This window comes from Gastrolobium bilobum, unplaced genomic scaffold, assembly GCF_033153095.1.
Source record: "Gastrolobium bilobum isolate Gb01-03AN ecotype WA unplaced genomic scaffold, APGP_CSIRO_Gbil_v1 utg100355, whole genome shotgun sequence".
Taxonomy (NCBI): Eukaryota; Viridiplantae; Streptophyta; class Magnoliopsida; order Fabales; family Fabaceae; genus Gastrolobium; species Gastrolobium bilobum.
In genome coordinates, this window is record NW_026899736.1 from 1 (window position 1) to 13,863 (window position 13,863).

At 34.5% G+C, this 13,863-nt stretch overlaps 2 protein-coding genes across 2 annotated transcripts; one reads left to right on the top strand and one right to left on the bottom strand.

Annotated features, from left to right (window-relative positions):
• Positions 1-766: 766 nt before the first annotated feature.
• LOC133293166 (monooxygenase 2-like) lies at positions 767-3,173 on the top strand. Its single transcript, XM_061491700.1, has 6 exons — positions 767-980; positions 1,020-1,166; positions 1,434-1,499; positions 1,625-1,787; positions 2,013-2,241; positions 2,337-3,173. The coding sequence occupies exons 1-6, from the start codon at positions 775-777 to the stop codon at positions 2,840-2,842; spliced, it is 1,317 nt and encodes a 438-aa protein (XP_061347684.1). The 5' UTR covers positions 767-774; the 3' UTR covers positions 2,843-3,173.
• Positions 3,174-12,013: 8,840 nt separating this feature from the next.
• On the bottom strand, positions 12,014-13,451 carry LOC133293164 (acyltransferase GLAUCE-like). Its single transcript, XM_061491698.1, has 2 exons — positions 12,959-13,451; positions 12,014-12,634 (listed from the first exon to the last, which is right to left on the bottom strand). The coding sequence occupies exons 1-2, from the start codon at positions 13,424-13,426 to the stop codon at positions 12,014-12,016; spliced, it is 1,089 nt and encodes a 362-aa protein (XP_061347682.1). The 5' UTR covers positions 13,427-13,451.
• Positions 13,452-13,863: the final 412 nt, after the last annotated feature.

Consider the following 13,863-nt stretch of genomic DNA (forward strand, 5'->3'; position numbering starts at 1 on the left):
ATCATCCAACCCAAACCCATCGGGTTGCCTAGTTAGAAAGTTGGGCTCTAAGTCTGATATCTGCGCCACAACACAACACAACCCGTTGAATAGTCTTGAACGGTAGAGAATCTATAAAAATAAAATTGTTATTTGACGGTTGTGTTGGATAGACTTGCTTGGCGGCGTAGACAGTTCTATGATTATTATTAACCGTTGAGACGTTGAATAGTAGTCTCCGTTGGGGAAATTTTTTAAATACTACTCATTTGGGTATATTTTTTTACCAAAGGGGATTTTTTTTTCCATTTATATCCTTATTTTTTATTTTATTTCCCTTCAAATCCTAAAATTTTATCCCAGAGCAGGATATACACACATCCACTGCACAGAAGATTTTCTCGTTCGTGAAATACTTGTTTTACGTATGAGTTATTACTATAGGCACTTAAAAAATTATCATGTATCTCAAGGGTTTTCCTTCGGTCAAGTGTTCAAACCTTAGCTCAAAATAAGTTCTTGGAATTTTTTTGAAATCAGAGAGAAATTATCTGTTTTTAGAGGAGAATTATCTTCTAGTAGTCTAATGCATCATCTATTACAATGAGTTACTGTTGACAGTCTCATCTTTTTTCATTGAGGAATTAGCATTTGAGCCGTACTGGAAAAGGTTAGTTGAGAATGCAATTAAAAAAATTATTTAATATCTATAATACAATGAATTATTCTTAAAAATAAATAATCTAAAAACTTAAATATCTAATAAATTAGAATCGTCGTTTGAATTGAACATTAATGGCTACTACAACAACCTCGTCATTTGTCTTTCTCAAATCTCCTAGCTCACCGTCTTCTCATACCACAACATTATTCATGCGCAATGGTTTGTTTCGAGCCCACAGAAGCAAAACCATAATGGCTCAATCTGATGTCCGAAAGGAACAGGTTGTGATCGTGGGTGGTGGGATTGCAGGCCTTGCAACTGCTCTGTCACTTCACAGGTTGCAACTCTAACATGCATGTACATGATGAATGATCAGGCTTGGAATTCGGTCCCTGGTACTGGAGCAGGCAGGGTCACTTCGAACCGGTGGAACTTCACTCACCCTTCTCAAGAACGGGTGGAGGGTACTCGATGCAATTGGAGTTGCAAATGATCTCAGACCTCAATTCTTAGAAATTCAAGGGTACATACTAGTAATAGTAATTTTTTTTTAACAAAGTTTCGGAATTAATTTTATAAATCAATTTAACAATTGAACTCAACTAAAAGAATCACTTTTGAAAAATCTGTTCTCAACTGTTTATCATAAATTGATTTTGAGACATTAACAGACTCTGAACAGGTTCCAGGTTAAAAAAAATTAAAATTAATTTGAATAAAATAAAACAGTTCGATTATTTGAATCATATATCAACTGAGCTCGAGGTGATTCATAATATCAGCTGTACAGGTTGGTGGTGAAGTCCGAGGATGGGAGGGAACTACGCGCCTTCAATTTAAAAGAAGAAGATGAAAGGTATGGTGTATGGCATATGAATATAGGATATATAGTCTCATATTGGATTTTATTAATTCAGGCTATAATAAGCATTGAGTTGTGGATGATATTTAATAACCAAATGCAAAAGGGTTATCCTGCAGCCAAGAGATGCGTGCAGTGGAGAGGAGAGTACTTTTGGAAACCTTGGCTGGTCAGCTCCCTCCGGATACCATTCAATATTCTTCGCGGCTTGCAAGAATTGAAGCAAGTCCAAACGGGGATACCCTTTTGGAACTTGTGGATGGGTCTAAGATGCTTGCAAAGGTCAGTCATTGTGATTTTACTTCCTCAGCTCAAAACTATATAGCTGCTAGGATTTCAATTTCATGAAATATAACATATTTAGTTAATCACATGATTTGGCTATGATTGAAAATTTGAAATCTTAGTAGTATCCTATAAATTGTTGGAACTTAGAAACGTAATGGCCAATTTATGAAGCTCTCGTTCTGAAAAAGTGTGAAACAAACTAATTTCATCATTAAATAGATTGTAATAGGGTGTGATGGGATTCGATCACCAATAGCTAAGTGGATGGGGTTTCCTGAGCCAAAGTACGCTGGCCATATTGCTTTCCGAGGACTTGCTTCTTATTCAGATGGACAACCTTACGAACCAAGAGTGAATTACATCTATGGAAGAGGGTTGCGTGCCGGTTATGTTCCTGTCTCTCCAACCAAAGTTTATTGGTTTATCTGTTTCAACAGTCCATCTCCAGGTTAGTTCACGGTTAAGTTATTTTGCATAATATGTCAATCTTCTATTTTTGTCTAGGTTCTTATGAAAGATAATCGTTTTTGAGTTCAATGGCAGGTCCAAAAATAACTGATTCATCGGTGCTGAAGAAGGAAGCTAAGGAACTAGTCAGGAATTGGCCTTCAGAGCTATTGAACATAATGGATTCTACTCCGGATGACACTGTTATTAGGACTCCATTGGTAGATCGGTGGCTTTGGCCAGCCACAACTCCATCTGCTTCTGTAGGTAGAGTTGTGCTGGTTGGAGATGCGTGGCATCCAATGACCCCAAATCTTGGTCAAGGAGCCTGCTGTGCACTTGAGGATTCAGTGGTTCTTGCTAAAAAGCTTGCAGGAGCCATCAAGTCTGAAGACCCATCTGTAGAAGAAGCTTTCAGGTCATACAGCACTGAAAGATGGCCCCGTGTATTTCCACTAACCATACGTGCAAACCTTGTGGGTTCCATTTTACAATGGGAGAACCCCGTGTGGTGTTCGGTTAGGAACAATATTGTCGTGCCTAAGCTAGTCAAGCTTGGACCAATGCTGCAGCACACAAATTTTACTTGTGAGAGTCTATAAGCAAGGCTGGGAGGCTCAGTCAAGGGATGAGGAGTTTCACTTCTGCTCAATCTACCTACCTAGTGCCAACACTGAATATATATACTGCATTTATGTAATGCAAAGAAAAATTCTTATGTTAATTATTGCAATAGGATGTGTTGAAATTTTGTAGACTTGAATAAGTATAGTCAGTACTTGTATGTTAATCTGTCCCCTTTCTTTTCTGCCTAAATGATGTCTTGCAGAAAATGACCTAGTGTGCTTTTACCTATTATTGGAGATTTAGTAGTTGTATCACTTACGTTTAATTGTTTGTGGGAAAAGATATTTCTGTGGCTATGAAACAGCAACAATAGATGCATCAAGAGTTCCAGATACACTTAACATATGAGCATTCCTTCTGATATAGCAAAAGCAATATAGTTGTAATAAAATCAAAATTGAAGAGGGCTTCTGAATCAAGAAACATACAAGCAATCTATTGATACATAATCTGATAAAATTTCTATCTAGCTTAAGTGCTGATAGGTATAGAGCTGTTTGATACAATGGAAACTGAATGACTAATCATTTTGAAAAAATAAAATAGCACTCGAGTTGGTCTCACCCTCTTCACTCTTAACTTTCCAAGAGGTCAATATATATATACATATATATGTATGTGCCGACCTCCATGTTTAATGAGATGTTAACCATAGGCTGAAAATGTTCATCCATCAAATTCTGTAATCTGTGATGTGTGTAAAAATCAGATTAGTTAAGAACTCTTACTTTCAACGGAGTCCAAAATTGAAAATAATTGGTACTATAAAAGAAAGTAAAATGAAAAACGTTGAGATTGAAAAGACAGAACCTTTGTTGGTGGGAGAAGAAAAGAACCAGAGGATGATAGCGCAGAGAAGAACCAGAAGAGGGATAAGATGAACGGCTTTCTGGGCTAATCTGAGACGGGAGAGATCCCTCTGGACAACGTGGGAGAGGGGATTGTGTGTGGGTAGGTGTTGGTCGGTGTCCATGTCGGGCGTGAAGCTCGAATACAGCGATGAAGATGAAGACCAAGAAGACATGGATAAATACTTTACAAAGAGTCAAAGTTTGTTCGTTCTCTTTTGGTTTCTTCTCTGGTTCCCATTAATATCACTCGGTTTCTCCCACTTTGACATGACATTTCTCCCTATATGCCACCATTATTAAAGACATAAAATAAAATAAATAACACTATAAAATTTGTATATATTTATAATGCAGGGGAATGATATGTTTATCATAAAAAAAATTTACAACATTTACAACTAATCTAATTATCACTGATTTCTGCCAATCTAACGATTATAATTTATTGAAAATTATTGGATCGTCCCAATAAATTATAACCGTTAGATTGACGAAAATCAATAATAATTATGTTGATTGTAAAAGATGGTAAAAAATTTTGGTGGTTAATAAATCATGTCCCTTATATGTATGTATGTTATAACCGTTAGATTGACGGAAATCAATAGTAATTATGTTGGTTGTAAAGATGGTAAAAAAATTTGGTGGTTAATATATCATGTCCCTTATATATATGTATGAAATAAAATTATCTCTTATAACATAAAAAAAATTAATTACTTAAAATAACAGAAATACTTTAAAAGTTAAAACTGTTATTAAATCTAATTTATTGAGATTGGTTTTTCAAAAAATAATAATTAAACTTAACAAATTTATTAGGCCCAGTAGGACTTAGGTCAATACTAGGACCGTGTTGGGCCTAGTCTTCCCTCTCTAGGTAGCTTACAATTGAAGAGGAATCTATCTTGTCCCAGGGTTATATAGTTTTCCATTACTTGGAAGCTCTCTTTGTGAGATTCCATGCTTATGATTGTTCTTTAACATTAGCTTATAATTTATTGTTCTCTAGTAACATCTCATTAACAAAATTTTATCTTTGTAGAGCTTCATATCTCATTGCCCAAAAAAAACTATATTATAGTTTACTAATGCTTTTGTATTTCAAAAAAAAAAAGAATTACAAAGTCAATATATACAAAAGATGTTATTTGCACAATAATCATGAAATAAATTTTAAGATTTTCAAAAAACCAAAAACCGATCCAATCCAAAACCGAAAAAAATTGGATTGGATCGGATTTGAAAAAAAATCAAACCGAATAGATGATTATATGATCAAACCGAAGGGATTGGATCAGATGATTTTTGCTTCCAAAACTGATCCAATCCAGACCGCGAACACCCCTACATATATGTGTGTTTGTGTGTGTGTGGTTAGATGAGATTCTGATATAATGATATTGAAAATAAGAAGGTAAAATAAACACGAAAAAGGATATATATGCGACTCTTATACCATGCGCATGCGGTGTAAGTAGTCCGACCTTTGATTGGGGGTATTGTAAATAGGGGAAGGATATTGTGACAACCAAGTTGTGTTACTACCAAGTGACTACCAATCAATCTTACCGTTAGATCGATTATATTGATCCAACGGTTATATTTATTTTCATCTTTGTATGGTCATGATTCCCCAAATTTAATACTTTATATTTATTTTCACCTTTGTATGGTTATGATTTTCCATATTTAATGCTTTCGCTTTAAATATGGGGAATCATGACCATACAAAGATGAAAATAAATATAACCGTTGGATCAACATAATCGATCTAACGGTGAGATTGATTGGTAGTCACTTGGTAGTAACACAACTTGGTTGTCACAATATCCTTCCCCTTGTAAATATATATTTTGTATTACGAGGATACGACAAATCTGGTTGGCCCAATTAGCTAGCCTAGTAATACAGAACCAATGTCAAGGTTACTTGCCACCTTAACCCTATTAGCCCTGCCATGTCAGTGTTACTATCCATGCTTCCATGCAGCAGACTCTCCACTTCTCATTGTCCCCTCAGACATCCAAAGTAGCTTGTGGGGAACTCTCCCCTCCCACCTCCCCTTGTACAGCAATGGCTGTCAGCATGGCAGCAGTTGCAAAGTACCTTGCCACACCAAAGCCAAGTTGCGTTGGCTCTTTCAATAATAATTGACTTTTCCTCACCCTCTTCTACCATGGAGCCTACAAATACCCTTTCAATTATCACATCTCAATTCTTATGAGTCGTTACCTTATCACTTTAAAGAGTCATAGCAGCCCCCCCCCCCCCCCCCCCCCCCCCCCCCCCCAAAAAGAACACTATTCCCTTTGTTAAATCAACATTAGGACTTCTTGACATAGCTTGGACTATACCATTCCACTGCTATTAAGGATATCCCTATAGAAATCACAACACCCTTAAAGGGTTACATGCTTGGCTCCCTAGCCTTACTAAACGATTCAAGTAGGTATAATAGGCATAAAAAAGATAGTCACAATATCTTATCTCATATACATATATATGGGGATTACTTTTTTCATGTAGTATGAGAGAAGTTCTCTCATGTTAAGTTTTAGAGAAAAAAAAAGGCACATTTTTCGAAGTGATAGTAACATGAGAGATTAATCTCATGCAACATAAGAGTATGATTTCCCTATATATATATATATATATATAGTCCATGTTTTCTTATGTTGCATGAAAACATGAGATAACAAAAGTAGAGACAAATTACATGTGGGTCCCACATTTTATATTAGAAAAGAAAAAAATAATTAATTGGCACGGAAAATGAATTAGTGTAGGAAAACTTTTTGCTCTCCTATTGCATAAGAGTATGATTTCCCATATATATATATATATATATATATATATATATATATATATATATATATAATAGATGACTCTTTTACCATGCGCACGTGGTATAGATAATCCGACCTTTGATGGGGGTATTGTAAGGTATTGTAAATATATATTTTGTATTGCAGGGATACAACAAATTAATATTTGTATATATCATCGTACTTTTTATATTTATTTATTTAATTATTAGGATTAGGGTGGTTTTCCTTTTTTATATTGTAAATATATATTTTCTATTGTGGAGAGATAAGTTAATATTTGTAATATATATCGTTGTACTTTTATATTTATTGATCTAATACGATCATCACTAAAGGGTGCTTTTATTTTTTTATTTTTGATATTCTATGAATTAATATCAAACTCTCCATAATCCTTAGATATTTCGACAGAGGAAACACTCAGAAGTACTTCTACTCGATGTTTGACTGGATCAATTCAGTTTTTGATTCACTTCCTATCCAGATGTAGGCATTTGAATGAAGATCTTAATGAATTTCATAGTAGTTTTTTGTATTACCAGTTATGTCGAAATAAACATGTGTATCATCACTAGTATATACAAAGTACCTCCTCTCATTATAAACAAGATGCATACCCTACTATTTTGACATATTATTATTTGAAATCCAATGATGCTTTAAATTTTTTTAAATATGTAGACAAACAAACTGATTTCTTTTTTTTTTTCCGTGCAATACACAGATAATATACTAGTTAAGATATACAGTCGATCCAATTAATGTTTAATTTGCATGAAGTAATTGATATTGTCTCAAAAATAGATAAACAGATTTTGTGGATTTTAAAAAATTGGAGAAAATAGGGTGGAAAACTGTGCTTTTTATGAGTCCGATCCATAGTACTCAAGTTACTTAATTTTCGTATCAATCAGTTTAATATATGGGTTTATGCTGCAAATCCCTTCTTCTTATGCCATTGATACATGGAAATTTGAGTTTTTTAAAGGGTTTAAGTTTTCTTATGTTATAGGATTGTAGGAGAGAAAAAAAGTAGAGAGAAGTTAAATGTGGGTCCCATATTTTATATTAAAAAAGAAAAAAAAAATTAATTGGCACGGAAAACGAATTTGTGTAGGAAAATAATGTAATCTCATGTGGCATGAGAGTATTATTTCCCTTTTTTAAAATCAGATAGGGCCCACGTTGTTTGTGTCAATTGGAATTTGTGCTCTTCTTCTGCGACATATAGAGGAGAGGAAGTACAAATCCCTTAATATATATACAAAATAGGTAATACTTCTCTGTTGTATAAGAGAAGTATTATCTCATGCTCAAACAAAAAGTAGGAGAGAGAAAAAAGTTAAAGGTGAGAGAAAAAAAATTTTGTGGGACCCATTTGAGAAATATGAGTGTAGGAGATAATATTTTGTTTATGTAATATGAGAAAAGTAATTCCTATAAAAAAAGAAACAAATGTACAGAATTGAAACATAATTTTAAGGGATTGTATCTTCTCATACTGGGGAAGAAGAAAATATTTTGCAGCTGATACAATCAAATGGGTCCCATTAATTTAAAAGAAAAAAAAAGAATAAAATGAAATGTTGACGTAGAAATCAAACTCTCACAAGCAGGAGAGCATCAATTTTGCTGCAAGAGTAGAATTACTTTCCCCTAATTTTAAAGTATGGAATATGATCGGTTTATTTGTTTACACACTGCAGAACACTTATTTTTAGTATTATTTTCAACTCATGGGCTTGCCTTTCAGGCTAGCCTCAAGTGAATTTTTCAAATCATCTGACCGAAAGCCGTCGTGTTTTGCAGTCAAGTCTAAAAATCACATTGGATCAAGAAAACATTGACTATGACAAAAACCTATGGAGTGTTCGATTGAGAAGAAATTTTTTGAATACTAGAGAAATGTAATTATTAGGAAAATAGTTGGAAAGTGAATTTGGTAGAAAAATGTAAAAAAAGTTGTTTGGTTGACCAAAATATTACTAGAAAAATTTATTTAAATTTGCAAAATCTATGTTCGGGAGAAACTTCGCACCTGTTTTTTCACCTTCCCAGTTATCTCAAAATACCACATCTCAAGTGGTATTTTGCAACAGTGAATTTCATCCAAAAATCAACACAAAAGTCATTTTTCCATCTATCGTATTTGCCTAGTATTTTTTTTCAAAAACTTGAACCAAACATGATATTTTTCAATATCCACTTACACTTTCACATCCATCCCAAAATAAATCTTCTATCAAACACTTACTTATAAAAAAGTTTAGAATGCCAATTGCCTTGCGAGTTGCGACCATTTTATTAAGGCCTATTTGAGAAGTTGGGCTCTAACAGTAAAAGTCTGATGTCAGTACCACGATTTAACCGTCAAAATGTCTTGCTGAGAGATACTTGATTACGAATGATTTATTATTGACACCTGAATTAATATTTATCATGTATAAAATTATAGAGTTATATTTTTTTAAACAAAGAATCAAACATATTAAATAACATCAAAATAATTTCTCCATAGTCGACGTCGTTACTTTGCTTCTCTACTATGTTTCAAAATATGTTACCCACCACTAGTTTATATGGCTCAAGGCGAACACACACACACTATCTCTTCCCGATTCCACTGTATATTGGTAGCTGCTAACCATGTTTAAAAAAAAAAGGATAGAAGGGGGAAGAGAAAAATAAAAAACAATTAACCTAATACAATCAGGTCTAATCCCACCACTTAGACCTGACAAGCTTATACTATATTATCGTTATACCAAACACCTAATAAGCTCGTAATGTATAATATACACTTAAATTATCAAACTTTATATATCACATCAAACAAGTCCTTAAATATCATGCTTCACGAGGCTCTGCTTTGTTGCATAATACTCAAAGTTGAAGAAGGATCCGTTTACAAACTTTTTTAACAAATTTTTACAAATTACATTATCTTTTCCCAGGAGGACATAATAAAACCTAGTATTCTCCCATAAAAAGATAGTGTAATTTGTAAACAAAAAAATTTGTAAATATAATTTATCCGTAAAAGTTAGCATATTTCTTTGTCAGGTGCTGCAGCCTTCATTCTCCGAGTATGGATTTCTGCGGACTGAACAAATTTTGCTTGTAACTATAAAGAATAAATTATTTAATTTTCTTGAAAAAAAAATTCCATTCAATTATTTTTTCTTCCCATTTATGAGCACCTAAGAGAATCAATATAAAGTCTGCGTAAAGATAATTCTTTGAAAGCATCGTACAAATTTTTATTTGCATTTGTATTAAAGCAAGAATAGTTGTCGGTCAAAGTAGCCAAAATACCTACGTAAGGTAGCGCTTTGGGCAAAAAAAACCTAAAAAAAAAATCCAAAAGGATTAGGATCATTTTACACCAGTATAAGTTACACTCTTAATCTTGTCCGTTGATTTCATTTATATCTAAAGGCTCTAATTTTTTTATTAATGTGAGTCATTGGATACAAGTGGATCAATGGTTAAGATTGAATGTAAGACTTCTAACTCTTACACCGGTGTAAGAATATCCTGCCCTAATCCAAAATAGACCAAAGTCACTATATAATATAGCGACTTTTGTCTATTTTGCGAATCAGGCATAGACGGACCTAGGTGGTTGCACATATCCGCAAGTGCGGACATAAGATTTTAGTTTTTTTTCTTTGTTACAGGTTCTTATTTGTCTCTTGGTTCAATATTTATATTAAGAGTAAATACTCTTTTAAGTCGTCAACAAAAAATAGGGTCCCCACTTTAGTCACTTATAAAAAAATTAGTCTTAAGGTTTCTAATAAATTCAAAGTGGATCAATTTAGTTAAAATCGTGATCCCTCACAAATTCAAAAAAGACTCACATTAGTTGATCAAAAAAACTAAAATGTGTCCACATTGAATTTCATAAGAACCAGGTCACTAAATTTTTTTTTGTAAGGGACTAAAGTGGGGATCGAATTTTTTGTTAGGGATCAAAAAGAGTATTTAGTCTTATATTAGTTAGCAACTTAGAAACGTACAGAGATGATTAAAATAACGTAGCAATGCAAATTGATTAGAGAGGAAACTTATTCTTCCTCTCCTGTCACGTACTCATTCCCATGCTGTCTTCATCATTTGTTTCCTTTCTCATTTTTCTAAAAAGAGAGGATTGATTGCAGGTCTGACATTCTCAAATAAGTTAATCTCTAGAGACGAGGCATTCATTGTGATTTCGCTTGCCTTCTGTACAGGTAGTGTTGACTTTTTTATTCACCATTATAAAATAGAATGATGATGTATGGATGTACTGGAGTATATTCTAATATTTGTTTTGAAAGATCGGTAAGATTTAGGGGGGAATGATTAGTCCAACTATTGCCTGCAGCTTCTTATGGAAGCAACTAGATTATGAGCGAGTTCATAACTTTGTTTATAAAACGTTAATCTAAACTGTCTTTACAAAAAAAAAAATTTGGGGACGTTGCCCCCGAGCCCCCGCCACTAAATGTACGGACATAAAGAACTTTTTCTAGGTCCGCCACTGGAGTCAGGTGTCAGTTTGAAAAAAAAATATTGAATTTCGGGTGATTTTTATTACAAAACGTGGCACAAAAGTAAATGTGCCATGGTTGGTTTCGAGCCCGCATAAGCGGAACAATGATCAAAATATTATCTGTTGGCAAAAAAATTACTCAAATATCATGCGAACAATATTTTTTACCATACTGCCACGTAAGCATAATTCGCTACGACGGGTAGCAAATTATGCTTGCCAATAATTTTATGACACGTGACGCACTTTCGCAGAAAAAATGCTGACGTGTCATAATTCGTTACCAGTGGTAGCGAATTTGGTCTGGAATATGATCACGTGTCACAGAATCATTGGCCACGAAATTCGCTACTAGTGGTAGCGAATTATGACACATGACAGTCTGGTAAAAAATATTGTTTGTCTGACATTTAGATAAAAAATTTGAAAAAATGTGACATTTTGGTCACAAATCCCGCGTAAGCAAACCGGCTCAATCTAATGACACGTGTCAGACTCAGCTCAAGATTACATATCTAGATGTTGGGATTTGCAAGTTTTAAGGACACGTGTCATGCTGTCCATGTCGTCATTCATCAGCAGTTCAATTTAATGAAATCTGATTGAAATCTTAGCATCCTACTTTAGTGTTGGAACTTGGAACTTATAAACGTGATAGCCAATTACGAAACTCTCGTTCTGAATGAGTGTTAACAAACTAATTTCATCCTTTCATAATAGAACATTTCTCAACGCATCAACCTTCATTACATTGTTATTTTTTTTTTTTCAATTACAGAAATTGCCATAAATCTATGAAAAATCTTAATATGCAAGCAATCATGAAAGTTATGAACTGTTTCAGCAGAGCCCGTGATCAATGAGAGGGGAAGCAAATCTTTCAAAGAAAAATAATAAGCAAATGATGTGGGTGCAATCAATATGATTTTAGAGTTCAGTTTCAACAGGGGGTGAAACTACAATCACGGTAAACGCATTCTCCTTGGGGCATGGGATTGCCATAACATGCACATCTGCAACAGATCCAAACCAACAAGAAACGAGGAGGGGCTTATTTCCTTCGTGAAATGCTACCTCGTACACTCCAAAATCGTTCCACGTGGCACGAGTTATTTGATTCTTGAGGCCCGATCCCTGCATGGTATATCCATTCTTGGAGCAGCTTTCTACCTTGATGATCTCAGATGATTCTTTCACGAACAAAGAAAAATCTGAACCCATCTTTATACTCAGCTTTCGTTCTGCATCCTCAACACAAAGCAGGGCTAATTCCTTGCTGAAATTTGCATCCTTGGCAGTAACTTTGAATACAGTGCTTTGAACTCCATTTTTGCTTTCTGTGCGGCTGATTATGTCAGAAGGGAGGGGCTCAGGATTTTTTTTAAGACCAGGGTGGTAAAATATTGGTGTTTTAATCTCTTCATTTTGGGGTAACTTGTTGTGTATTTCAGCCCATTTCTTGAGGAAGTTCTCAACTATCAAAACCTCTGCCAACAGCAGGCTGCAGCTGATACCAATAGAGTATCCTCCACATTCGAAATTGGTCACCTGAGAAAAAAAAAAAAAGCAATAAATAAAAGGCTTTTTCACCCATGTAAAGGAAAACTTTTTAAAAATGATATATCAATTTAATTCGAAAATATGTACATATTGGTCACGCCATAATTTGTACAAAAAATAACGCATGTCTTATAATTAAAATGCGTATCGCTATCACGCGTGTTTAAGTTGTGCATTCCTCATTTGCTTAACTTGAACGTGCATTTAGCATTAAATTAATAAATTATTTATAAAAAAAAACCAAATAAAAATAAATAATAATAAAAAAAAAAAAACAGAAGTGGCACAAAAACAATGTAGTAATATATTTGCCTGAACATAAACGAGAGGAGAGAACTCGGGAAACTGGTCATCAATTTCTTTCCAGAAAACAAGCTCAGCCTCGAGATGTTCCTTTTTGTTCAAGTCGAGAAACTCTAACAAGGTCATTGGGTAGCGTGCCTCCAAGAGTCGAATGCCAGAATCATTGCACACAATTTCCAATCCCATGTCACCACCCCTTCTTTGGAGGCGACCAGCAAGCAGAGGGTACTCCAACAGGGCCCTTGCCAGTGACTCCACAAGCCAACTAGCCATAGACCAACCACGGTCCTCCTCGTTCAACTTCTCATAGAACAGAACAATTTTGTAGCATCCGTTAATTGTCCTTGGCTGGATAGTGTGGTCGTCACTCCCCACAACTTGGCGAATTCGCCTTGATTCAGTCACCTTAAGCGGTGCCACACTCGTTAAAGCTACAATTTGCAACTTTTGGGTGCCACCATTGTCATGCCCCTCCATTATTATTATTATTATTATTATTTTGCAACTTATTGTTGTATAATATAGAGTGACCTTACCGACAACACATACGGGATGTATTTATAAGGACAACTTTTCAAAGCAGAATCAGAAGGAGGGGTAGCAAGGTAAAACCCCTTTTTTTTACTTGCGTCAACTTTTATATTATATTTGTAGTATGATCAATAACAAGCACAAAAGACCCGCGCGACACGCAGAAACCCCTCAGTAGATCTAAGTTCAGAGTTTGCGGGGCCGTTTACATTATTGATGAAGTATCCGCTTCAAGATATTAATGAATCTTCACTCTCTTGTGTTGGAATCGACTACACGATCGCCAATTGAAAAAAAGAGAAAGGAAAGAAAAAATGAGATAACGATTTATCTGATTCATCTAATATAAGTCACACGAGAATATATATTATATTCTCTTCACC

Coding starts and splice junctions, on each gene's coding strand:
- LOC133293166 (XM_061491700.1), top strand. CDS start 775: ATGGCTACTACAACAACCTCGTCATTTGTCTTTCTCAAATCTCCTAGC. Junction 1,788..2,012: donor GGTCTAAGATGCTTGCAAAG/GTCAGTCATTGT, acceptor ATCATTAAATAG/ATTGTAATAGGGTGTGATGG. Junction 2,242..2,336: donor TTTCAACAGTCCATCTCCAG/GTTAGTTCACGG, acceptor GTTCAATGGCAG/GTCCAAAAATAACTGATTCA.
- LOC133293164 (XM_061491698.1), bottom strand. CDS start 13,426: ATGGAGGGGCATGACAATGGTGGCACCCAAAAGTTGCAAATTGTAGCT. Junction 12,635..12,958: donor CTCCTCTCGTTTATGTTCAG/GCAAATATATTA, acceptor TTTTTTTCTCAG/GTGACCAATTTCGAATGTGG.